Source organism: Macadamia integrifolia, chromosome 2 (genome assembly GCF_013358625.1).
Source record: "Macadamia integrifolia cultivar HAES 741 chromosome 2, SCU_Mint_v3, whole genome shotgun sequence".
NCBI classification, from domain to species: Eukaryota; Viridiplantae; Streptophyta; class Magnoliopsida; order Proteales; family Proteaceae; genus Macadamia; species Macadamia integrifolia.
In genome coordinates, this window is record NC_056558.1 from 31,737,570 (window position 1) to 31,761,883 (window position 24,314).

Genomic DNA, 24,314 nt, shown 5'->3' on the forward strand with positions numbered 1-24,314 from the left:
CCAGTTTGATGCAGATTAATGACCAAAATAGGCTTGTTTTATTAGGAATAAGCCTAGGGTTGGGTTCCATACATGTTGGGCCTTTGATACCATGTGTTTTGAGTGTAATAGGCCACTTTTATTAGCCTAAACCTCTAAATTACTTGTTAGTTTTCATTTTCATTAGTTTCCTTTTTAGTTGGGTTTGATTTGAGTTATATTTGTTTCCTTACGAGTCAAGTTATTAATTGAGTCAAGTCATTAGTAGTTAGTTTCCTTTTTCAACTAGTTTCTAATTTCAGTTTTTAGTAACTATTGTATTAGGAGAATATTTGGTTTTCTTTTTGAGGAACCTTCTATTTTGTAATTCCCTCCCACATCAACATTATAAATAAAGAAAAGGAGGCTCCTAAAACTTAGATGATTTTGATAAATAAAAAATTAATGGTTGTTGCTATTGTCTTTTTCATGAAAAGTTGTCTTGTGTTTGATCAAGATTGATGGAATTGGTGTTTGATCCAATTGACTCTTTGCCGTGTGAAGCCCAAGAAGTTCCTTTCAAGTGTTCTTTTTATTCATTTCAAGGTTAATTACAAGGCTCCATTACTGCTAAACAAACCAATTCCTGCAGTTGAGACTCGGTTAGTTCACCTATCCTTGTCTACATTAAGTGGTATCAGAGCATGGCAGAGAATGACTCCATTACTGAGTTGAAGAACTCCATGGCTTCCATAATGGAGATGGTGATACAACTGCATCAAGAAATGGTGCAAACGAATGAAGTATTCGCTAGAATGCAATGACGTGTTGGTGTCCTAGTCTCCTAGAATCGTTAATAGCACATGTAATGCCTTTAGGTGAAGTGATGATACCTCTATTCAAATCAAAAGAACTTGAGGTCAATGTTCACATTGAAGATATAGTTCTTGAAGCTTCAAAGACTGAAGGTCAAGAGTTAGAAGATTTCACTGAATAGGTCTATATTGAAGAGATCAGAGTAGACAATATTGAAGCCGTGGATGATGAGGTAGTGGGTGAGATCACTCCACAACAAGTCTTTGAGATTCATGATGAAAAGAAAGAGCTTGTTCCTCCAATCCTTGATGAAAAGGTTACCAACGTTGATGACTCTATGTATTCAACATTCACAATTGGTATCGATTTAGAGGTCGAGCATACAGAGTTTGTTATGCCATTATGGCTCTTTGAAGAGAAAGCTCCACGCCTTGAAGACTACATTCCACAAGTTTATAAGTAACCAGAATTTTGTTTGGGAATGGTCAGAGCTACTACTGACATGTTGTTTTCCCCTAATCACTGCAAAATTCGAGGATGAATTTTTTCAAGATGGGGAGAGTTGATGCAGATTAATCACCAAAATAGGCTTGTTTTATCAGGAATAAGCCTAGGGTTGGGTTCTATACATGTTGGGCCTTTGATCCCATGTGTTTTTAGTGTAATAGGCCATTTTATGGGCCTAAACTAGGGGTTGTAAGGATGCTTACAGGATAACTAGTTAGTTTCCATTTTCATTAGTTTCCTTTTTAGTTGGGTTTGATTTGAGTTATATTTGTTTCCTTAGCAGTCAAGTTATTAATTGAGTCAAGTCATTAGTAGTTAGTTTCCTTTTTCAACTAGTTTCTAATTTCAGTTTTTAGTAACTATTGTATTAGGAGAGTATTTGGTTTCCTTTTTGAGGAACCTTCTATTTTGTAATTCCCTCCCCCATCAACATTATAAAGAAAGAAAGAAAATGAGGTTCCTAAAGCTTAGATGATTTTGATAAAAAAAATTAATGGCTGTTGCTATTGTCTTCTTCATGAAGAGTTGTCTTGTGTTTGATCAAGGCTGATGGAATTGGTGTTTGATCCAATTGACTCTTTGCGGTGTGCAGCCCAAGAGGTTCCTTTTAAGTGTTCTTTTTCTTCGTTTCAAGGTTAATTACAAAGCTCCAATACTGAACAAACTAGATACTGTCTCTTCAAATTCTGCCCAGAATTTTATGATAAAGCTTCAATCGATTCCTGTACCCTGCAGTAGTTCCAGCCTTCAGTTGGAACTATAATTTTGATCGAACCTCCTTTTCTACCCTATAGAGAGACTCGATCCAAATCTGGGCTGATTCTGGTCAGCCGTTTTGAAGTTATAAAAATTCTCTCGATTTTTGTCTTCTAGTGCATAGAGGTGTCCAGAACTGTGGTCGACTGGTCTGGTTTGGTTCTTATTGTTGCTTTGACTTATGGTTCATGTTTCTATGGTGATCTAACTCTAGTTGAAGCCCTTGAAATCCTCTTTGGTCTGTTATACTGTTCTGATCAGCAGTACTACCCTTTGAGGTCGGTGTAATATTGTTCCAGAATTGGAGTTTTTTATTGTCTGAATTACTTAGCTTCTGCCCTACTTTGTTATGTGGTTGCTCTTTGATTAAAAGTTCCTGCAGTTGAGACTTGGTTAGTTCACCTACCCTTGTCTACATTACAGTTAAAGACCGGACTTTAACCGAAACCAAACCGGTAAGAAACCGAAAACAACCCAAAAATATTAAAAAAAAAGTGCATAGTTTTGTATAAGTTTGTATGGAAAATCAGACAAAAAACCGAAACCAACCCGATTACAAACCAATACAAGAAATCAAAGCCAAACCAAAACCAAACCGCACCAAAATTGAAACCAAACTGAAACCAAAATTTCCTTATTGGTTTGGTTTTGGTTTCACCATTCCCACACTGAAACCGATTCAGCCCAGACCAAAACCAGACCGAACCGACCAATTGACACCCCTATACATATAGTCATCTATTGAATGCCTAGGGTGCCCTGTCACCTAGGCATCCCTCCAATGCTTCAGTCACCTAGTCGCATTGACATCTATACTTGGGTGATAGGAACACCGCACTTATTCCTGTTGACACGAGCCAACTTCTATCTTTGTTCATGAATGAGCTTTCTTTCTTGTAAATTTTTTTTGGTAAATTATTGATATTTAGTCACCCAAGAAGGGTAGCGAAGGCAAATTTCTTTACAAGAAAGCGTATGTACCTTTTAAACTTTACTTTGGGTAAAAAATTCATTCTTACAAGACTGCAAATGGTCGTGTCAAATATCGATAATGCCTCTCCTTAGATAAGTGCGCGCTACCTACACCATGGGTAGTTAAAGTCAGGTTACAACTTCAATTTGACACCTGCAGAGATGTCATTCAGACGGTCCCTCATAAAAATACAAGGGAAGTTGTTGTATTAAAAACCAGTAAAGAGTTAAATGGACCTAGAGCTTAAAATGCATGATCAAGTGCATAGTGGAATCTTCTCATCAAAAGGAGTTGAGGAAAATTTATTTCCAAGCGCTTCAAAAATTGATTCCTTTAAAATCCTCTAAGTGGGAAGAATGAAATAAAATCGTTGAATCTGTTAAAACCACATTCTTTAATCTTGGCAAATTTTCTTTAGGTGAGCATACCTAGAGAAGAAATCTCTAGGTGAGTGGTATGGTATGTGTAGGGATGTTTTGGCCAATTTGACCATTGGATAGATAGAGCACCACTTGTATTGTCCATAGTTCATGATTTTGCGATTTTGCCAAAGATTTTGGTTTTAACATTTGTCTAAATGAAATATAGTGCGATATTGAAGGAATACAAGATTTAGGCCAAAATTTTGGTGTTTCGCCGAAATTTTGATGGTATGCATCGTTTCCACAAAATTTCTATTGAAACTATACTTTAGCTTTATAATGAATATCATATTTCAAATGAATTTTGACCCATTTTGATGGTTTCGCTAGTTTTAACAGGAAACCTTAGAAAAATGATCATGTATGATGTGTAAAGGTTAATAATTATGGAAATGCTTTATAATTATGTCTGTTTATTCCTAATGCATATTTAAGTTATTTTAATTGAATTATGTGTTCTAGTACTGAATATTGTGTGGAGTAGGCCATATTAGAGACTACCAAATTAGGGTCCGAAGTCAAATTACCATTTATTTATTTATTTTTAAATTTAAGGGTTCCACTGTGTTTAGGGCCTAAAATAGGATTTTCTAGAAATTTCAGGACCTAATTTCGCCATTTGGGCCTCAAAATCCATCACCAATACTGGGAACTGAAATTTCAATGTTTTATGAAATATTGCGGTTTCGAGCCTGGTTGAAAAGTGGCTTGATACTGAATTATTGAACTATGGTACTGGTCTAAATGTAAAATTTTGTAGCTCATTTCAACCATATGGCCCACTATCTAGCGGGTTTCTTCCTTCTATTTCAGCTGCCAAACTAGTGAAGGGTTGATGTGGGAATTCTGAGCAAGGTTCTAAATCTCGGTTTTGAGGCCGGTTTTGATTCTGGCCGAAACTGAGAATTCCTAGGTTTTGATGAAACCTGGTTTTCTCTGCGCTAAACTCGAAATGGCATGGGTTGGTTGAAATTGGTCGAAACTCGGTTTTTTTTTTGTCAAAATTGGTCAAAACTACCGAAACTGTTTGAAACCTTGTACGAAACAATTTCTACCCATGGTTTTGTATAGGTACCTGTTGAAACTAATATATCTCAGTTGAAGAGGTTAAGAACCATGATTATGAGCACTGGATAGGTAGAATACTATGTAGATTGATCATCTGTGAAGTTTCAAAGCCAAATGTGGCCCATAGTGTATTGAACATTTTCCCCTACCATCCTAATTGCAACTGAAATGACTTGTTGATTGTGTCACATTGTGTGGTGCTTTAATGGTACCATGTCATTTAAGCTAATGTGGATAACTTGTCTACAAAGTTTGGCACCAAGTTTCCATGTGGCAAATAAAGGTACTCTAGGGTGCTCATGTTGAGAAACCATTTTACTTATTGGAATTTTGTTTTCTTCCTCCGCACCTGAAAAAGTCTATAAATTTTATCTAAATTTAAAGTTTCATAGATTTGTGAGTATCAGATCATGTATCAATTTAGTAGGTCTTCCAGCAAGTGTCAGAGTTTTAACTGAATATCAATGTTTTGATTTGATATTAACACCATTTATAACACGACATATTTTAGGAAAAAAGGCGTTATATTGGAGATCAATAGAAAATTTTGTGGGTTTGATCTCCCAAAATAATTATTTTTGGCATTGTTTTGTGATACAGAAAGACAATGCTATTCATGCTACACCTTAGCCGTTGATATTTGTTGGTTTTTTCTTTTGAAATCGCTACTTTGAGAAAATAATGCATATCTGCCTGTACATAAATTTAAATTCCTCCATAGTTGACATGTCACTAGTGCGAGCCATGGCTGTGGCCAGCCACCTTGACACCTAGGTGATGCTTGAGCAAGGCCATGGCGCCAAGACAAGCATCTCATGTTTTATCGCAACCCATATTTTTGAGTTTTGAGTTGTTTATCATTTTATAATGTAGGTATATATCTGATGTAGGGCTATAAAAGTCGGTATAAAGAACATAAAGGAGTCAAAGTGAGAATGCAGAAACATGTCAATGTAGAAATGAGAAATTATTGAAATTTATAACTTGTTGAGAGCAAGATCATCAGGTTTTGGTTCTGGGCATCTTGGATTCTTGGCATTTAATGGTGAAATGATCTTGGACCTGTTGACACCTTGACAACTATGAATGCCTCCCGTACTCGCCCCTCCCCCTTTTTTATATTTGTCAGCTATGTAGTACTATTTTTTGATGCAAAATTGATGTTGTTGAACCGGATTGATCCTTCGGGCAACCTCTACCGAGATGAATTGGGTCCGATCGGATTTTTGGATTCATTAGGATCTTTAGGATTTTATTTTGTTTGGGATTATTTGCAATCTTTTAATGTGGGTAGTTAATGGTCAATTAGGGAGTTACCAATTTGAGTTTTATTCTGTTTCTAATTTTATTAGTTAGAACTTGGGAAGCAAATTAGAAGTTGCTATTTTAGTCTTAGATTTTTATTAGGCAAGTTTTAATTTGAGTTTATTATATAAAGGCATGTAACCTAAGTATTAGAAAGATTTGAATGATGAATTAATCAATTGGTTGAAACCTTGTGGTTTGCTTGGTCGTGAGACCTTCTTCCCCCTTCCCTTTTGTGTGATTCTTCTTTTCTTCCCTACAACCCTGAGTTCATTCAGGGTTTTCTTCCCTTTCTTCTCTAGGGCCCTCCATCAAGTGGTATTAGAGCCAAAGGATCCAATTTCTTCCTCCAATCCCTTTCTCAAATCAATTTCCCCTTGCCCATCGTTCCCAACCCAAACCCAAACCCAAACCCAAACCCAAACCCAAACCCAATTCCCATCGTTCCTACTCACTTTCTTACTTTCTGTTTATCCTTCCCATTCTATTTTTGTTATCTGTCAAGAATTGAAACCCCACCCCCCCCCCCCCCCCCCCAAAAAAAACCCTGTTCTCTTTCCTCTTTCTTCTCCCTCTCGCTTAGGTACGATTCCCTTTTCCCCATTTCTTTTCCTATTCTTTTTCCCATTTCGGTATTTTTCTTATTTTTTCCCTGTTCTTGCAACTATCAAAACTCTGCTTTGACGTCGGGTTCTGCAAGAGTGAACTAGATCTCTCTTGTTTGGTATTCTTTCTATCTGAAACCTTGTATGAAGATCTTTCTTTTGTGAACGATCCGTCCTGTGCAATTTGGTTCCTGAAGGTTAACTGTAGTGAGTGCATCAAACTTGGGTTCATACTTGCAACTGAAATTTCCGCCAGGGTTTGGTCGTAGAACTTCTCCCGAGACTTTCACTTGATGTTCTGATCTGATATTGGTTGGAACCGAGAGCAATCTGACTTTCGATCTCTCTCCCAAAGTTTCGGATTGATTGGATTTCCGTTGGGTGAGTTCTACTGATTGGAACCAGCAAGAGGTTTTCGCTGGGTTGCTAATGTGTTGTGTTCTAAAGGTTGAAGATGATATTCCTCTCTATTTACACTTTTTAACCTTAGTTTCTGATATTCCCCAAAAAAAACCTTCATTGTGGATTTTTTATTTCAGTTAACCCCATTACTAATTCTATTTCCAGAACTGACCTTTCTCTTTGGGTTTAATTCCTGCCAGGTCCTTAGTCAATTATTTCACTTAAAAAGTGGTTTTAAATTGTACCAGAAATTACAATATTGCCACTGGTTTGTTTAAGTTGAATTATTTGTTCTTTTGTGGGCCCATTAGTGATTTGATTCCAGCTTTTGTCATGGAACCTTTTGTGTTCAAATTCAAAGTGCGACTGCCAAATGGAAAACTTGCTCATTTATTGATTGATGAGAGAATACATGAAAATTTTGTCTCTAAATCTGTGGTGGATATGTTGTTAGAGACCAGTCAGATTATTTTTGAGTCGAAGGATAATGTAGTTGTTGAATTTTCTATTCCTCCTAATTATGGTGTTACTTTTTGTGAAGTGCTCGACTCTCCTCAGTGCATCATTAAATTGGGTCGAGGCTGGTTGGAACAACGGGACGGTATTCTTGATCGTGACAACAATGTGTGCACCCTCCAAGTTTACCACATGCATCGAAAATTTGATCTTCATAGATTGGTTAAGTCAAATAAAGTGATACCCCCAGTACAACCACAAGATGAACCAGAGGCATCAACACAAGTGGAAGACCGTCCTATTGTGGAACAGGTGATGACAACAGAAAGTGAGAAGATTGTGGATTAAGTAATGAAGGACATCAATGCAGTGCCAATTGTTCACCATCATGAATTTGTTCTTCCCCATGATTTTCCGGACTTGAATGCACCTCTAAAGCTTGACATCATGGATTTTGTTTGCGATGCAGATGACGAGTAATTCACCCCTGTTCGTGAGTTTTTATTGTTGTCATTCTTTAAAACTCGCGGTCGAGTTTTTCTCAACATCGGGGGAGTTGATGCAGAATTGATGTTGTTGAACCTGATTGACCCTTCGGGCAACCTCAACCGAGATGAACCGGGTCCGATTGGATTTTGGATTCATTAGGATCTTTAGGATTTTATTTTGTTCGGGATTATTTGCAATCTTTTAATTTGGGTTGTTAATAGTCAATTAGGGAGTTACCAATTTGAGTTTGATTATGTTTCTAATTTGATTAGTTAGAACTTAGGAAGCAAATTAGAAGTTTCTATTTTAGTCTTAGATTTTTATTAGGCAAGTTTTAATTTGAGTTTATTATATAAAGGCATGTAACCTAAGTATTGGAGAGATTTGAATGATGAATTAATTAATTGGTTGAAACCTTGTGGTTTGCTTGGTCGTGAGACCTTCTTCCCCCTTCCCCTTTGTGTGATTCTTCTCTTCTTCCCTACAACTCTGAGTTCATTCAGGATTTTCTTCCCTTTCTTCCCTAAGGCCCTCCATCATTTTTCCCCAACATCGGCATGCTTTGCATATTATACAAGCTTGTAAAATATTACCATTTATTTCTAGAAATCTAAACTGCCATGTTCTCATTCCATATGTCTCTTCCAGCTCTTCTTTTACACAGATGCCTCCATTTAATTTTGAAGAAATTCAACTGTGTTAAGTTGTATGGGATCCTTTTTATTAATATTTGAGTATAATCTCTATTGTGCCAGGTGAAGAGCTTTCTAAAAAGCAAGCTGCTCAAGAGTCACAAATCAGGAAATTAAGGGCACAGGTATGCGATCAAATTTTTTCATCAATCTTTGTTTTGAAGTTAATCCAGTGCCCATTAATCCCTCCCTCTCTGATAAATTTTAACGATTTTTTCATTCATTTTTTTTTTTTTTAACCTGTGAAAGCTAGATCAGAGAGCTTGAAGAAGAAAAGAAAGGTTTGATTACCAAACTTCAGGTATTTAAACCTACAAGATTAATTGCAGGTTTTCATTGCTTTTCCTTTCTAGTCAATTATTATTTGAACATAAAGGGTGGTCTTCCATTTTTGAACATTTTAGGATGAACATTTATGGGATAGAATGCAGTATTTGTTGCAACTTTCTTACAAACCGATGTTAACAATGAAGATTGATTTGAACCGTATAAATTCCTTGAAGATTTAGTTACGTTCTTGTTGATGAATTATGTCGTTTTTTATTGTTCTTGGACAAGGACACACACACACACACACACACACACACACACACACACACACTACTTCAGTCTGACTTGGGATGGATGTCAGGTTGAAGATAATTAAGCCGGGCTTGGGCATGCTCACCTTGACCTAGGATGCCATTATATACCCCCAAACTCGGCTGAATGCACCTGTAGTTGTGTGTTCCCAATCAAACTGTTCTGTGCCTGCTCATAAGCCCGGCCAAAAAGCTTGAGTAAAGTTTTTCTAATTATTGTTCATCCATAACTTTGCCAGCCTGAACCTGCCCATAACGGGCCAAACATGCTGTTCCTTGCACATTTAATAATTTGGTGGGGTTCTTTCTTGTGATATGATCCTAAACCCTAGGTCATCGTGGCCTGATCTGTCCTGACTTGGATGTGCAAACCAGGGTGGGACCAGATGGACTGATCCCGAGGTTCCAGGCTCAAAACGGAAGTGTTTCAACTGAAATTTCGATTTCGGTCGAATCCTGTCCCATTTTTTTCTTGCAAGTTTCAATGGTTGGTTTCGAGGGACAAATGACCAATTAGGTCCTGAAACTTCTAAGACACCATATTTTAGTCACTCTAAATATGGTGGAACCTTTATCCCAACTTAATGGGATCTGCACAAGGATCCGTGCAAAAAAAAAAAAAAAAAAAAAAAAAAAGAGGGAAAATCGAGGTCCAAACAGACAAGGAGAAATGCAGAATATAAGAAAAGTGTTTGAAAAAAAAGTAGGGAAAACCGAGGTCCAAACAGACAAGGAGAAATGAAGAGAATAAGAAAAAGTGTTGTAAATATGGGTTTAAGGGTAGGTATAAGGGTATTTCTGTCCATGAGGGCATATATGTACTTGTACCTGCGGTTCACTTACCATAAATAAAGAGGGTCTGTCATCCTGATAGTCCAATCCATTGATCATGGTATCAGAGCCAAGATCCAAACCTTAAAGCCCTTATCTCCCTATCTCGTGCTCTCCTTTTTTTAGATGAATGTACCTACTTTCTTCTGAAGTGAGGCTGTGCTTACTACTGCCTATCTTATCAACTGCATGCCTACCCAGGTTTTGGACTTTCGGTCTCCTACAGTAGTGCTCACCAGTTCTTCCCCCTTTGTTGTTCCGCCATGGGTGTTTGGCTGTGTTTGCTAGAGAAGGGTTATAAGTGTTATCACCTCCCTTATCGTCATTTTTTCGTCTCTATGGATGTTGTATTTCACGAATCTGCTGCCTATTATGACCAGGCCCTTCTTCATGGGAGGGAGACAGTGTTGTTTGGCGAAGATGTGCCTTCTCCTCTTATTCTTTCTGTGGATGCTCCTCTTCCTGCTTCTTCAGTTCAGGGGGAGACATGAGGTGAGCCTCAGCATTGGAAAGTGTATGTTCACCGGAATTGTGAGCACGTACCTACTGTCGCAAAGCAGCCTACTTCATTGTTGCTACCCCCTGATCTGGATCCTAGTGCTGGTAATACCTTATCTTCGGATTCCCCTGTTATTCCTGCTATGTCTGTTTCTGATCCCTCACTTGATTTACCTATTGCTGTCCGGAAGGGAACGATGTCCTATACTCAACATCCTATCTTTCATACCGTGCTTTTGTATTCTCCTTATCTTCTGTTTCCATTCCCCATTATTGGCAAGAAGCAGTCAAAGAACCACGGTGGAAGGCCGCCATGATTGAAGAGATGAATGCTCTGGAGAAATATGATACTTGGGACATTGTACCTCTTCCTCCACAGAAGAAGATTGTTAGTTGCAAGTGGGTGTTTACAGTGAAGCAGAACATGGATGGGAGTATTGACAAGTACAAGGCTAGACTGGTTGCTAGAAGCTTTACATAGACTTATGGTCTTGACATAGGAGACGTTCGCTCCTGTTTAAAACATGAACACTATTCGGGTGATACTTTCGTATGCTTTGAACCTTGGGTGGAAGTTACAATAACTAGATGTTAAAAATGCATTTCTTCATGGGGAGCTGATAGAAGAAGTGTGTATGGATGTACCACCTGGGTTTGCTCGGACTACTTCCACAAGGAAGGTATCCAAGCTCAAGTGAGTATTATATGGGCTGAAACAGTCTCCTTGTGCCTGGTTTGGAAGATTTCACAAGGCCATGGTTTTTTTGTTGGATAACACCTTGTTCATTAAGCGGTCTAGGTCCAAGATTGTTGTTCTCATTGTGTATGTAGACGAAATTTTGGTTACCAGAGATGACATGGAAGAAATTGCATGCTTTAAGGATTTCCTAGTTCGCGAGTTTGAGATCAAGGACTTAGGAAAGTTGTGCTACTTTCTTGGAATTGAGTTCCCCCATTCTACAAAGGGTATCTTTCTTTCTCAGTGAAAGTATACCTTGGATCTTCTATCTAAGACAGGGATGCTAGGTTGTAGGCTTGTGGATACTCCTCTTGACGCTAATGTTCATTTGTCAGGGAAGTCTAGTGAACTTGTGGATAAGAGTTAGTATCAACGTCTGGTCGGGAAGCTCATTTATCTGTCATTCTGTCCCACACATGTCCAGATATTTCCTTTGCGGTTAGTTTGGTGAGCCAATATATGCATTATCTATATTCCACACATTTGGATGTTATATATTGGATCTTGCGGTACCTAAAATTAGCTCGTGGAGAGGGGATTATACTTTCTTCACATGGTCATCTTTGAGTTGAGGCATATACTGATGCTGATTGGGTCAGTTCTCTTGATGATCGTCGTTCCACTACATGTTATGGTACCTTTAAAAGCGGTAATTTTTCTGGTCATTTGGAAGAACAAAAAGCAAGCTGTCGTTGCCAGCTCCAGTGCTGAAGCTGAATTCTGTGCTATGCCACATGGTATATATGCCCTCATGGACAGAAATAAAGAGGTTACTTGTACCTGCTGTTCACTTATTATAAATAAAAAGGGTCTGTCATTCTGACAGCCCATTCCATTCCTCATAATTGATCAATAAGAAATGATAAAAGAGAAATGAGAGAGATGAAAGTAAGAGGAAAGAGGCACAACCCAGCAAGTTACGAGAAACTCAGCTACATGGGTCAGCTACATGGATCCTTGCCCTCTAATAGGCTCTATCTGAGGTCATTCTTGGGAAAAGACCTAGACTATGCATGTCTACGTAGCTGCATCAAAGGAGCAAGTCATAGCCAAATGGTACACCCAAAGCCGCCCATGGCTTATGTGGTAGATTCATCTTGCCAGGTACTAGCCAATCATGTGGAGACTGTTTCAGACCATAAATCGCCTTTTTCAACCTGCCATTCTTTATTTGACTCCTGTTGAGCAACAAACCCTGGTGGAAAGCCTAGGAGCCGACTGAATCCGAGACAAGAGATAGATTGATGGCCTCGGATAGATTACCTCGGATTGAGCTGTCCCTACCCCTATCAGATGAGTGCTAATGCCCTCAGCCGGTACGGAGAGCACTCATCCATAAACCAGTTACAGGTACAAATAACGCAAAGAAATGTAACCAACGTTTATTGGGAAAAGCAACCCTAAAAATTTGGGACCAAAAGAAGTTAGCGGTGACCGTTGAATTAAGTCTCTTCATCTTGAGTTGGGTTAAAGCCGCGGGATGGATTTGCACCTATCTTAATCGATTCTGAAGTTTTCATGATCCTTTTTGTGTCTGCGATAGCCTGTTTGACAGCTTCTCCATTGTGGGTTTTCAATACTGATTTCTGAAGATCGGATCCACAAATTGTTTCAAAATTTTAAATGTTATTCCTCATCTTATTTGTCCCCTTTGATCCAAATCTGAAGCCAATCAGATTGCTGGTTTGAGACTACAAGAGTTTTCCATCACTTTCAGTTTTCTGTTTCTAGTTTTTTTTTTTTCAATCCAACCAGTGGATGATCCTAAGATGTTGGCACATAATCAAACCGTAAGGACCTGCCTTCGATTGTGATAACAGCCCCATCCATCGGCCAGATTAGTAGTTTTGGTTCATCTATATTCTGTCCACATATTCTGTTTGGTTCACTGTGATTCTGTTCTTGTGGGTTGGTGTTCTTTTAATCTTGTATATATCTAACCTAGAACACATCAAGAAGATATACATTATACAATCATAAAGCTGACATAACTACCCAACTGAACCATACAATGACATACATTCTAGAAAAGCTAATTAGACTCAGTAACTCAGCTTCTAAATAAATTAATTTCTAATACAACTTAAAAATAGAAAATTATCATGGAGTACAAAATTAGTTTAAGTTATAATTCATAGAAATAATGAAAATAGGAAGAATTAAATTAGTCAATTAACGCAAAACTCTAAATAACCCTTAAAAACTGAATTGCAGTATTAAAGTACAATTATCCTCCATGTCTTTAGATGGGAAAACTTCCAAATAATAAACCCAATACAATTGAATCCTTCCTGACGTCATTCAGTATTAGACATTATCTAGAAACTGGGAATCTCACCCCTTTTCCTTCTGGCCATTTTGCCTTTATTGTTAAATTAACTGGCACTTCAGTCAATTTTCTTTTGGTTTAATAGCGTAATCTCTTTTTATTTTCCCCATGTTTCCAATTTCACCATGGTTATATTTTTCTTTTCCAATGTCAGTTTGTGTTTTCCTCTTGCCCCATTGCTTTTGTCTGTTCTGACCTTTCCCGTCCTCTGCTGCCTTGTTTTTTTCTCTTTCATCTTCCCTTCATTTTTCAGTGAGAAAGATGCATGGTTGTCATTCAATCGTTCCACAGACACATACGATGGAGCCGTTTTCTTCAGGAAAAAGTATCTATACCCTATTCTCCTCTTTCTTGGACAACGAACTATTCTCATTCTGTTGCTGCATGTGCACATGCAACAGAGGTGCATTCCAATTAGTGGTTATTATAAAGTTATATTTCTCTCGAGCTACACCCCAAAGAACAGAAGTTGGCAATGATGTCAGTAGCTTCGTCCTATAATGTTGCATCTATGCCTGGTTGAGGTATTTTCAGCCTTTGAGAGCTCCTGAGATTTTATGTAGTCTTTATTGGATGTTGAGGTGTTCTTTTGACATTACTATTAGTGCAAACAAAACAATCCTAAGATCCCCAGCGCAATTTATGTTTTGCAACTTGAAGAATCTGCTAAAAGGATTCAATAATCCCTGAGAAACTTTATTACCCATAGCTGCACCCACTAACCCTCATAAGAAACAATGTGTTCCAACCACCTTTCTTGCCATGTTCCAACGACCTTTCTTGCCATCTTAAAAACTAAGGATACATTTGGTTGCGTGGTAAGTGGAATAAAAAAAACAAGGGGGGTGGGAGAACCCTGACAAATTTTCCTGTGAATTGTAGTCGTAGGCATGTTTGGTTGCTGTAGGGAGGGAAATTGTTGGGAACTGCTACTTCCCTGTCCCTTCCTTATTTTTCCACAATTGGCAGATAATAAAGAGAAAACCTTGCTTTACCATTAGTATTCCTGCCTAACCAAACAGGAAAGAAAGTTTCCTTTTCCTTCACTTTGCCTACACATCTGGGACCCATTTTCACCTTTGCTTTCATCCTTTTCCTTGGCGACGAAGCATAGCCTAGATACGTCTGCCCTAGGAAACCATTCACTTTTCCCTGGCCCTCTTGAAGAGAATAACCCTAGATATCAAGAAGCTGTCATGTGGGTTTGTTAGGAAAACCTTGTTCTAATAATCTTTTGCAGTAGACTTTTCAATTTCTTTGCCCTTTCCCTGTAACTTGTCCCTCCGTTTTTTTTCTCAAAGCATAGGCCGCAAATGACACTACCTTATAGCCATTTTAGTCCAGCCCACTTTTCTAAATTTCAGTAGGTGGGTTGAGTTGTTTTGCCTTCTTATGTCAAACAGGTACTGGGTTTGTCGTAAAGGACTTGAGATGTGTTGGTAAAATATATGGGGCTTCTTAAATCAGGATCAATTTTCTCCCCTTCAGATAGATATCCTCCCTTCCGAAGGGCCAATATCTTCAAATTCTATCACTGGCTCCCAAAGAGATCTCTTCATATAGGGGGCACCTGGAATTTTTACAATGCCGATACAACAGTATGATATATGTTAGAAGTGCAGTGGTTGTTTTCTTTGTTGTGAACTAATCTTGATATAATTATATGGTAAGAAGAGGTCGGTAAGTTTGCTCCATTGTGACCTAGTGGTCGTGGGTTTGAGTCGGGAAACTACCTCTCCGCGAAGCGGGGGTAAGGGCAAGCTGCGTACATTATGACCCTCCCCAGACCCCACAGTGGTGGAGCCTGGTACCCCTTTTTTTTAAATGCTATGATAAGATTAATAAAATAGCAGACCGACTAATCCCTTGATTTTAAGCATTAGCTATGTTTTCCAACTTCCAGGTAGAGGAGAGCAAAGTAGAGAGTATAAAGAGAGATAAAGCTGCTACTGAGAAGTTGCTGCAAGAAACAATTGAGAAACACCAAGCAGAACTTGCAGCTCAAAAGGAATATTTTACACATGCACTGAATGAAGCCAAGGAAGCTGAAGCATTAGCAGAGACACGAGCCAATAATGAAGCCCGAACAGAACTTGAGAGTCGTCTGAGAGAAGCAGAGGAACGTGAAACTACTCTAGTTCAAACACTTCAAGACTTAAGGCAAACTCTTAGCCGAAAGGAGCAACAGGTACTTTTTTGAAGCATGAGGTTGCAGGTTCGCTACCTGATTTTGCACCGAAAGATGATTTGATTTTTCTCCTTTATCCTGTGCTGTAGGCAGTGTTCAGAGAAGACATGCTTCGGAGAGACATTGAGGATCTTCAAAAGCGATATCAAGTATGTTGACCTTTCTCTTACCATATTACTCACTTGAAAATGGTTTCTTGTGCTTCTAATTTTTTATGTTGTGAGAACTCATTCATTAGCTTCCATGTTATATTGGTCTACATCGTCCCCAGGAAAGTGAGCATCGTTCTGAGGAGTTGATTACACAAGTTCCTGAGTCAACTAGGCCCCTTCTGAGACAGATTGAAGCTATGCAGGTCATAATCTTCTTCTTATTTTTAGGACTTGTTTAATGGTTTTAGTCTCTTTCCTGAATTGATATAAACTCTTGAAGTGCTTGGCAAATTTTTATTGGTAGTCCTTAATCTTTCTTGTTTCTTCTTTACCTTCTTCTTTTTCTTTGTTTGGTTTGTATTATTGTGTTTTGAATTGATGGCTGTTGGATGGTGACAGGAGACAAATGCCAGAAGGGCAGAAGCATGGGCTGCAGTAGAGAGGTCCCTAAATTCTCGGCTACAGGTTATTAATGTTTAGGAGATGACTTTCTTCCTCTGAATTTATCATGTGTACTTCTCTCTCTATGATTTGAGTTCTTTTACCTGTTGGATTTACAGGAGGCAGAGGCCAAAGCTGGAGCTTGTGAGGAAAGTGAGCGGTCCATGAATGAACGGCTATCACAAACTTTATCTCGTATAAATGTCCTTGAAGCTCAGGTTCTACTATTATCTCTGTCCATTTTTGTTTTTAATATTTGAGGTCAAAACTGGACATCAGCTTACTTTATTTAGATGTCAGATCTCATGTCTTAGAGCCGAGCAGACACAGCTAAGTCGCTCCATTGAAAAGGAGAGGCAGAGAGCTGCTGAAAATAGGCAGGAATACCTTGTAGCAAAGGAGGATGCGGATACTCATGAAGGCTGTGCCAGACAACTTGAAGAAGAACTTAGGGAGCTCAGGAGGAAGCATAAGCAAGAGTTGCAGGATGCACTGGCACACAGGGAACTCTTACAGGAGGTAGTTTTGCCACCAGTTTAACTTCCACAGTGACGTGCAGTTAAATATCTGTATCATGTTTAATCCCAGTATTTCTGTGGATGGGTGTGACAGTTTTGGACTCCTTTTCCTACCTCCCTCACTACTTTGCGCATCATAAACACATTTTCTGGCCATATTAGTTCTTAGTTCCCTGGAGAAGTAGAAATAATTTGTATACTGTAAATTTAGAAATATATTGTATATGTTTCAATTGGTGTAATAAATAAAAGTTCTATACTCTTGATGAACGTGCTTTTCATTTCTATTCATTTAATGTAAGGTCTAAGTACCTGTGTCATGACTCTCATGAAGGTACTAGGGTCATTATTGAGGCCAAAAGGCATGACCTTGATGTAGATCAAAGCGTGAGGGTAATGCAGAACCAGGGTTTAAGAAAACCCTGTTCGGTTCGCTTAGGGGCCCACCCAATCACCAAAAAACTCAACCCAAGAATATAATGGCAGAAATTGTAAATATTAGGATAGAAGGGAAAGGGGCTGTAACGTTATTGAACAAAGGGGTATAATGGGAATGACAAAAAGAACAAAGAAAGTGGGGAATAGAAACAAAAGATATGGGTAATTCTGGGAGTTAACAGAAATAAGGAATAAAACCTACTTTATGTTGTATTTTTCAACATCACGACAGAACCAGAAACCAGCGGAAGAAGAAAAGCTTCAAATTGATGGAACTCCTTCGACAGGTCTCGGATTGGCCTGAAATTCCAAACGAAGATGGCCAACCATAAGGTCTCTTGAATCCGACTGATAAACACTTCAAGCAGGAAGCAAGAGGAGCTGTGTGGTCTCTGCAACTCAGGTCAGGCGGTAGCAGGGGAACCAGTTCTGAACTTGGTTGTGCAGCTCACCACAGAGGCTGAATCTGGTCGCGAGAACTCTGCGGTTAGGTCGCCTAGGAAGGTGATTCTAGCCCCAAAGTCTGGAGGTGAAAACACTTGTATCCAGGGAGATATGGTCGATTGCTTTGAGCTGTAATATATTGCCGAGAACAGGGGAATGGGAATATGAACCAGAAAAGGAAGAAGAAGAAGAAGAAGAAGAAGAATAGAGGAAGAGGAAGAATATAAGGACGAAGAGGAAGAAGAAAAGCAGGGGGTCACACAGCCACAGTCATCAACCATTAAACCAGCCATTCAAACTATTTCATTCCAAAAACTGAAAACTCCATAATCGTTTACAGCAATATAAAGAAGAAATCCTCACATAAAATTGGAAAGCAATTAAAAGTTGGAAACTAATCTAAAATGGAAACTAACTAATTGCAAAGGAAATCCTATGTATTTGCTTCTAAAATAGAGAAAAATCAAATATACTAATTTGCTTTCCTAAATATCAACTACCAACCCTGGCCAGACCAGAATTTCGGTTTGGGTTGGTTTTGTCTTGGCTTAGGCCTCCATAATAGGTCAGTCCGGTCCAGTCAAGCCAAGGCATCTGCATCAGAGGGAGAAGAAAGTGAACAGGAAATACTGTTCACGTGAACAGTACCTGAGAGCACTGTTCACATGAACATTGCTGGTGCCCCATATGGTCCTCTTCTAGAAGCATACAGCTGCCCCATAAAATTTGGAAAAAAGTCTCCAGAAGAAGCCCAGATCTGCCCATCAATTTCGGCAAGATTAGTTCCTAGGATTTGTTTCCTTTATGGTCTTTTCTTAGTAAGCAAGTTAGTTTTATTACCAGTAAATGCTAGTTTCCTATTTGTTTCCTTTTGTTTTTTATTTATTAGGCAAGTTGAGTTAGAGTTTATTGTTTCTATGTTTATTTATTTCTTAGTCTCCGTCTTAGGATTTTTTTTTTATTGTTTCCAAATTTATAACCAGTTTTGTGTAGGCCTATATAAGAGGCCCCCATCAATTGTAATAGGTAGACATGGATTAATTAAACAAAGTTTCTTGCTTGCAATTATTCAAACTAAGACAGGTGTAGTTCATCAACTGAGAGAGTTGAGGGTTAGAGGCCAGGGTCAGATAGCCATTCCTCTACCCCTTTTTTTCTACAATCTCTTCTGTCGCTTCTCCATTATTTTCTGTTTACCTTTGTTATTGAGCGATTGAATGACAAAAACAAGCCTACTTGAAGCCTTGAAGGCCATCATACATTGAAGATCAGCCCCAAAAACAGAATTCGATCCAAGTTGTTGCATGGATTTCTCTCCCTTGGTCAACAACCAGATCTCTCAGATCTGTTGGCCATTCAACCAGGCCTTCTAAGGACTTGTTCATCCCCATAAAAGCACTCAACCAGCCCTTGGTGCCAATTGGTGGTCAAATCTGCTGGTTTTTTTTTCCATAACAAACTCTCGAAACCCTATTTTTCCTGTTTGTGGTTTTTGTGATCATGATTTGTTTTGTACCTACTTGGTGGGTTTAACCCAAATTTGGAGGATAGTTTGCGGATATTATTAGCCACCTTCACCCCAAATTTTAGGCTCATCTGAGCCATGGTTTTGAGTTGCTCAATTCTCTCCTATTTCAGCTCAGATTTTCAGATCCTGCCTGGGGTTAGGTCCTATGTGATCTAGCTTGACATCAGACCTTCCATTCATAGAGGCTGTCTTTTGTCTTGTAGGTAGTCTTCCATTCATCTCCAAGCTGAATCCGTATCCGATGATAACCACTCCTGAGCACGATCTTCGAAAATATCTTTACTCCTGCCAATATATCCACCATGTTGTCAAGTTTGGGAATGGGAAACCGATACCTGACTGTAATTTTGTTGGTAGCACGGATATCCACGCACATGCATCAAAACCCATCTTTTTTTGGGTGAGGACTGAGGAGGGTTGATGTAGATTAAAGCTTGAAGATGAAGAGAAAAACAAGGCTAGAAAACACTGTTCACATGAACAGTACTCTGTCAAAATTTTATATTCTTTACTCTGTGTCAAAATTTTATATTCTTAGTTTCCTTTAGTTAGTTTCTATTTTCTTATGAGCTAGTTAGTTTCGTATTTTATTAGTCAACGAAGTTTCTATTTTGTAACTTAGGTTAGTTTCCTTTTTGAAATTAGTTGTTAGTTTCTAATTTTGTTAAGCTTGGTTAGCTAGTTAGACACAAATTAGAAAGTCTTATTTCAGTTCATTAGTTTCTTTTTTTGTTATTTCTTTATATTCAAGTTTTGTACGGCTATTTAAATCCCATTGATCAATAATAAAAAAAAGATTGAAGTTTATGAAATTGAGTTTTTACTCATGGCTGAGATAGCTTGATGCAGATCTGAAGACCTACATCCGTAGGAAGAAGGCCAACAAGAGTAACTAGCATGTGGCCTTACCTTGTTGATGCTTATTAATTTCCATACTTAGTTTTTATTTCATGTTTTATGTCTTAGTTTAGTCCAAATTGAACCATGGTCCATGTTGGTCCAATATCGGTTCAATTTAAGTGGTTAGAAGTTACTTTTATTTTTTTACTTTTTTAAAAGGGGGGGATCAATTCACTTTTGTAAGTGATGATGGGTGAAGACTTTTCCATCTTTGGTAGTTGGGGGATGATGACTTTTCCATTGCAACTTTAAGATGTGAGGATTTTTCCACTTTTGGTAGTTGGTAGGTGAAGACTTTTCCAACTTTAGTAGTTGGAAGGTGAAGACTTTCCTACCCCAACTTTAGTAAGTGAAGACTTTCTACTATTGTTAGTTGGAAGTTGGGTATGTAATATTTTGTTGAGTTGGTCCCATAAATAGGGATCAATTGTAAGCATTCAAGGACAACTCAGAATTTGAAAACAAAGTTTGCTTATGCAACTCTCTTCTTGTGTTTGATCAAGAATCTCTTGTGTTTGATCAAGAAATCCCTTGTGTTTGATCAAGGTAGGTTGGTGGTTGATCCAGTCGATCCACCTTGCGGTGTAAAGCCCGGGTGTTATTTTATTGCTTATTGTTCCATCCTTTTCATCTTTTAACAATTTTTAGCAATATCCTATTCTCCATATTTAGAATTCCCTATTCTCTGAGAAAAGATCCTACCCTGGTACTGTTTTGAGCTTCCTCAATTACAGTATTATATCAATTAGTATCAGAGGATGGCAGAGAATGAGTCACAGTGGCTGCCGCCTCCACCTGATCCAATGGCAAAAGTCATTGAAATGTTTCAACAACTCTCTGCTGATCAAAAAGCTATTAGTGAGAGGTTATTGCAACTTGAGAACCAAAGTGTTACTCCAATACAGGGCAGCAATGTACCATTCGAGAGGGAGGACAAGTATTAACTACAATCTGCTGTGCATCATCAACATAGGAGAAGTGCTGAAAGGGCACAACAAAGAACCCTTACAGAACCACCTACTTTCGAGGAGCATATAAGATCTTATTTCAATGGTGATCTTAAAGCACCCCATCGACGTACTGATGATTCACAATAAGTCAAGCTTGAATTAAAGGAGTTCAACAGAAAGCATGATCCACAGGTATTTTATGATTGGTTGGCTGCTTTAGATGACTATTTTGATTGGTTTGAGTTGTTTGAGTCACGTAAGATGAGACTAGCACGTACTAAGCTAGTTGGCTCAGCCCGCGAATGGTGGAGAATTGAAGAAAGGGATCTAGAAGATCGTGATAGAGCTTCCATTACTTGGGAAGAGATGAAAGAATATCTTAGTGCCAAATACTTACCACGACACTTTAGATCACAACTGCAGGACAAGCTGAATGCTCTTCGTCGAGGGAGTATGTCCGTTGCAGAGTATATGGAGCAGTTTGATTCACTCTATTCACGCACTGGCATCAGGGAGAATGAATTACAGGTACTTTCCCGCTTTCGTTTGGGTTTGAGATCTGATATAAATCGTGCTATTGGCGTAGTAGATGTATCCAATGTCAGGGAATGCTTCGAGAAGGCAGTACATGCAGAGGAGTTACTAGCTCCTACGGGTAGAAGGTTTGGATATCAAGTTGGAGATCACAAAAGAATTTTCAGCAAAGAATCCTACTTCTCATCCTCCACATACCACACCTTCTCCACGGGTGCTGATCACAAGGGGAAAGCACCTATGCCTAGCACTACCACAGTGTAATGCTTTCATTGTCAGGAGGGGACATCATGCCAAAAATTGTCATACACGTCAAAAAGTAGCAGTGATGGTTGACGCTAACGATTCTCCTGATGAAGATAATTCCCATATCTTTCCAATCCTATTGGAAGAAGACGAAAATGTTGATTATTAATGGGGCTGAAACAAATGAAGATGACTCCTATGGAATTCATGTGGTTTCTCGCATATTAGTGGCTGAAACCAAAGGCGAGGATTGGCAACGTACTTGCATATTTTACAGCCGCATGCGTTCAGCTGATCGCACTATACAGGTGATAGCTGACAGTGGCGGCTGCATTAGTATTATCTCTGAGTTGTTTGTGAAGAAGGCACATTTGAAGGCAAAGAAACACCCGCAGCCTTACAAAGTATCCCTACTGAATGGCAATACTTTGGAGGTCAATCAGCGATGTTTTGTTCCATTACAACTTTCTTGATATGAAGAAAATGTATGGTGTGATGTTATTCCTATGAAGCTAATTGATGTTCTTTTAGGGAGGCCATGGATGTATGATAATGATGTTCTCACTGGCGGAAAGAAGAATCAGTGCATATTTACCTTTAAAGGGCGGCACACTATACTTGAGCCTATCAATGTACTAGAAGAGATGCGCAAGAGACAGACATTGAGGACTAACCAGAAAGCCACCACCGATACCAACAAGATGCTAGTCCTTCCACAGAAGAAGATCTTAGTTGTTCCACAAAAGCAGTTTGAGCGAACCAGCCATGATACAAGCATGATATTAGCCCTGGTTACTAGAGAGGTCACTCCACCACCAATAGTTCAGCTCACACGTCCTATTAGAGAGCTTCTATCAGACTTTTCTGATTTAGTACCTGACGAGCTACCTAATAAGCTCCCTCCTATGCACGATATTCAGCATGCTATTGACTTGGTACCTGGTTTTGTGCTTCCCAACCTTCCAACTTACCATCTCAGCCCTATAGAACACACTGAGCTCAAAAGGGAAGTTAATGAACTACTACAGAAGGGGTTTATCGTTGAGAGCCTTAGTCCTTGTGCTGAACCAGCATTGCTTACTCCAAAGAAGGATGGCTTAAGGCGCATGTGTGTTGACAACAGAGCAATCAACAAAATAACGGTCAAGTATAGGTTTCCCATCCCACGACTTGATGATATGCTAGACATGTTGTCCGGTGCAAAGGTCTTTTCAAAATTGGACCTTTGAAGCGGCTACCATCAAATTCGTATTCGGCCAGGAGACGAATGGAAGACCGCCTTCAAGACCAAGGATGGACTGTTCAAGTGGAGGTCATGCCTTTTGGTCTGACGAATGCACCTAATACGTTCATGCGAGTTATGACACAGGTACTTCGTCCATTTATTGGTCGATTTTTGGTTGTATACTTTGATGATATCTTAGTTTACAGCAAGCATCCAGATGATCACATCGACCATTTGAAGCAAGTCTTGAGGGTGCTCCGTATGGAGAAGCTATACATTAATCTCAAGAAGTGTTCATTTATGCTGCCCAAGGTTGTATTCCTTGGTTTTATTGTCAGGGGGTTGAAGCTGATCCTAAGAAGATCAAGAGCATCACCAATTGGCCTACCCCAAAGACAATCATTGAAGTCCGTAGCTTCCACGGTCTAGCCTCATTTTACAAGAGATTCATTTGAAATTTTAGTGCAATCATGGCACCTATTACCGAATGTATGAAGCAGAGTAAAGGCAAGTTTGAGTGGACAACAGCAGCTTCAAAAGCCCTCCATCTTATCAAGAAGAAGATGATGGAGGCCCCAGTATTACGCCTGCCAGATTTTGATCATGTATTTAAGGTGGCAACTGATGCTTCGCATATTGGGTTCGGAGGTGTGCTGATGCAAGAAGGGCACCCTATCGCTTTCTATAGCGAGAAACTCAACGATGCCAAGCGACGCTACTTGACTTATGATTTGGAGCTCTATGCTGTCATCCAAGTGTTACGCCACTGGAGATACTATCTTATTGGTAAGGAATTTATTCTTTTCACCGATCATGAAGCACTCAAACATCTCCATTCTCAGAAGTCAATCAGTCAGAAGCATACAAAGTGGGTTGCTTACCTATAAGAGTTCGTCTTTGCGATGAAATACAAGGCTGGAAAAGAAAACACAGTGGCTGATGCTTTGCCGAAAAGTTCTCACTATCAATACTTTTTCAGCACATACTGTTAGTATTGACCAGATACGAGATGAGTATGCGACTGATAAGGATTTCAGAGTCCTATATGCAGTTACAGCAAGGTGGGCAACACCCTATATATTCTGTCCACAATGGTTATTTGTTCTTCGGAACGCGATTATGCATTCCAGACTGCTCCTTACGACATCACATCATAAGGGAGTTACATGGAGGAGGTTTGGGAGACCATCATACAGGTGACTGATCGGTACTACTGGCCACACATTGCAAAAGACGTAGATCATGTCATCAAAAGGTGTCAAGTCTGTCAACTTGCTAAGGGAACCAAGCAGAATACAGGCCTCTACTCCCCACTACCGGTTC

At 39.1% G+C, this 24,314-nt stretch overlaps 1 protein-coding gene across 1 annotated transcript in view; it reads left to right on the top strand.

Moving 5' to 3' along the window:
- LOC122058239 (golgin candidate 5-like) overlaps positions 1-24,314 on the top strand; it is a gene marked incomplete at its 3' end in the record, with an annotated part of 51,804 nt that overhangs the window by 21,843 nt on the left and 5,647 nt on the right. Inside the window, 8 exon segments of the mRNA XM_042620835.1 lie at positions 8,513-8,574; positions 8,703-8,750; positions 15,331-15,615; positions 15,705-15,764; positions 15,887-15,970; positions 16,167-16,232; positions 16,328-16,426; positions 16,509-16,727. Of these exon segments, the coding sequence (XP_042476769.1) occupies positions 8,513-8,574; positions 8,703-8,750; positions 15,331-15,615; positions 15,705-15,764; positions 15,887-15,970; positions 16,167-16,232; positions 16,328-16,426; positions 16,509-16,727 (923 nt within the window).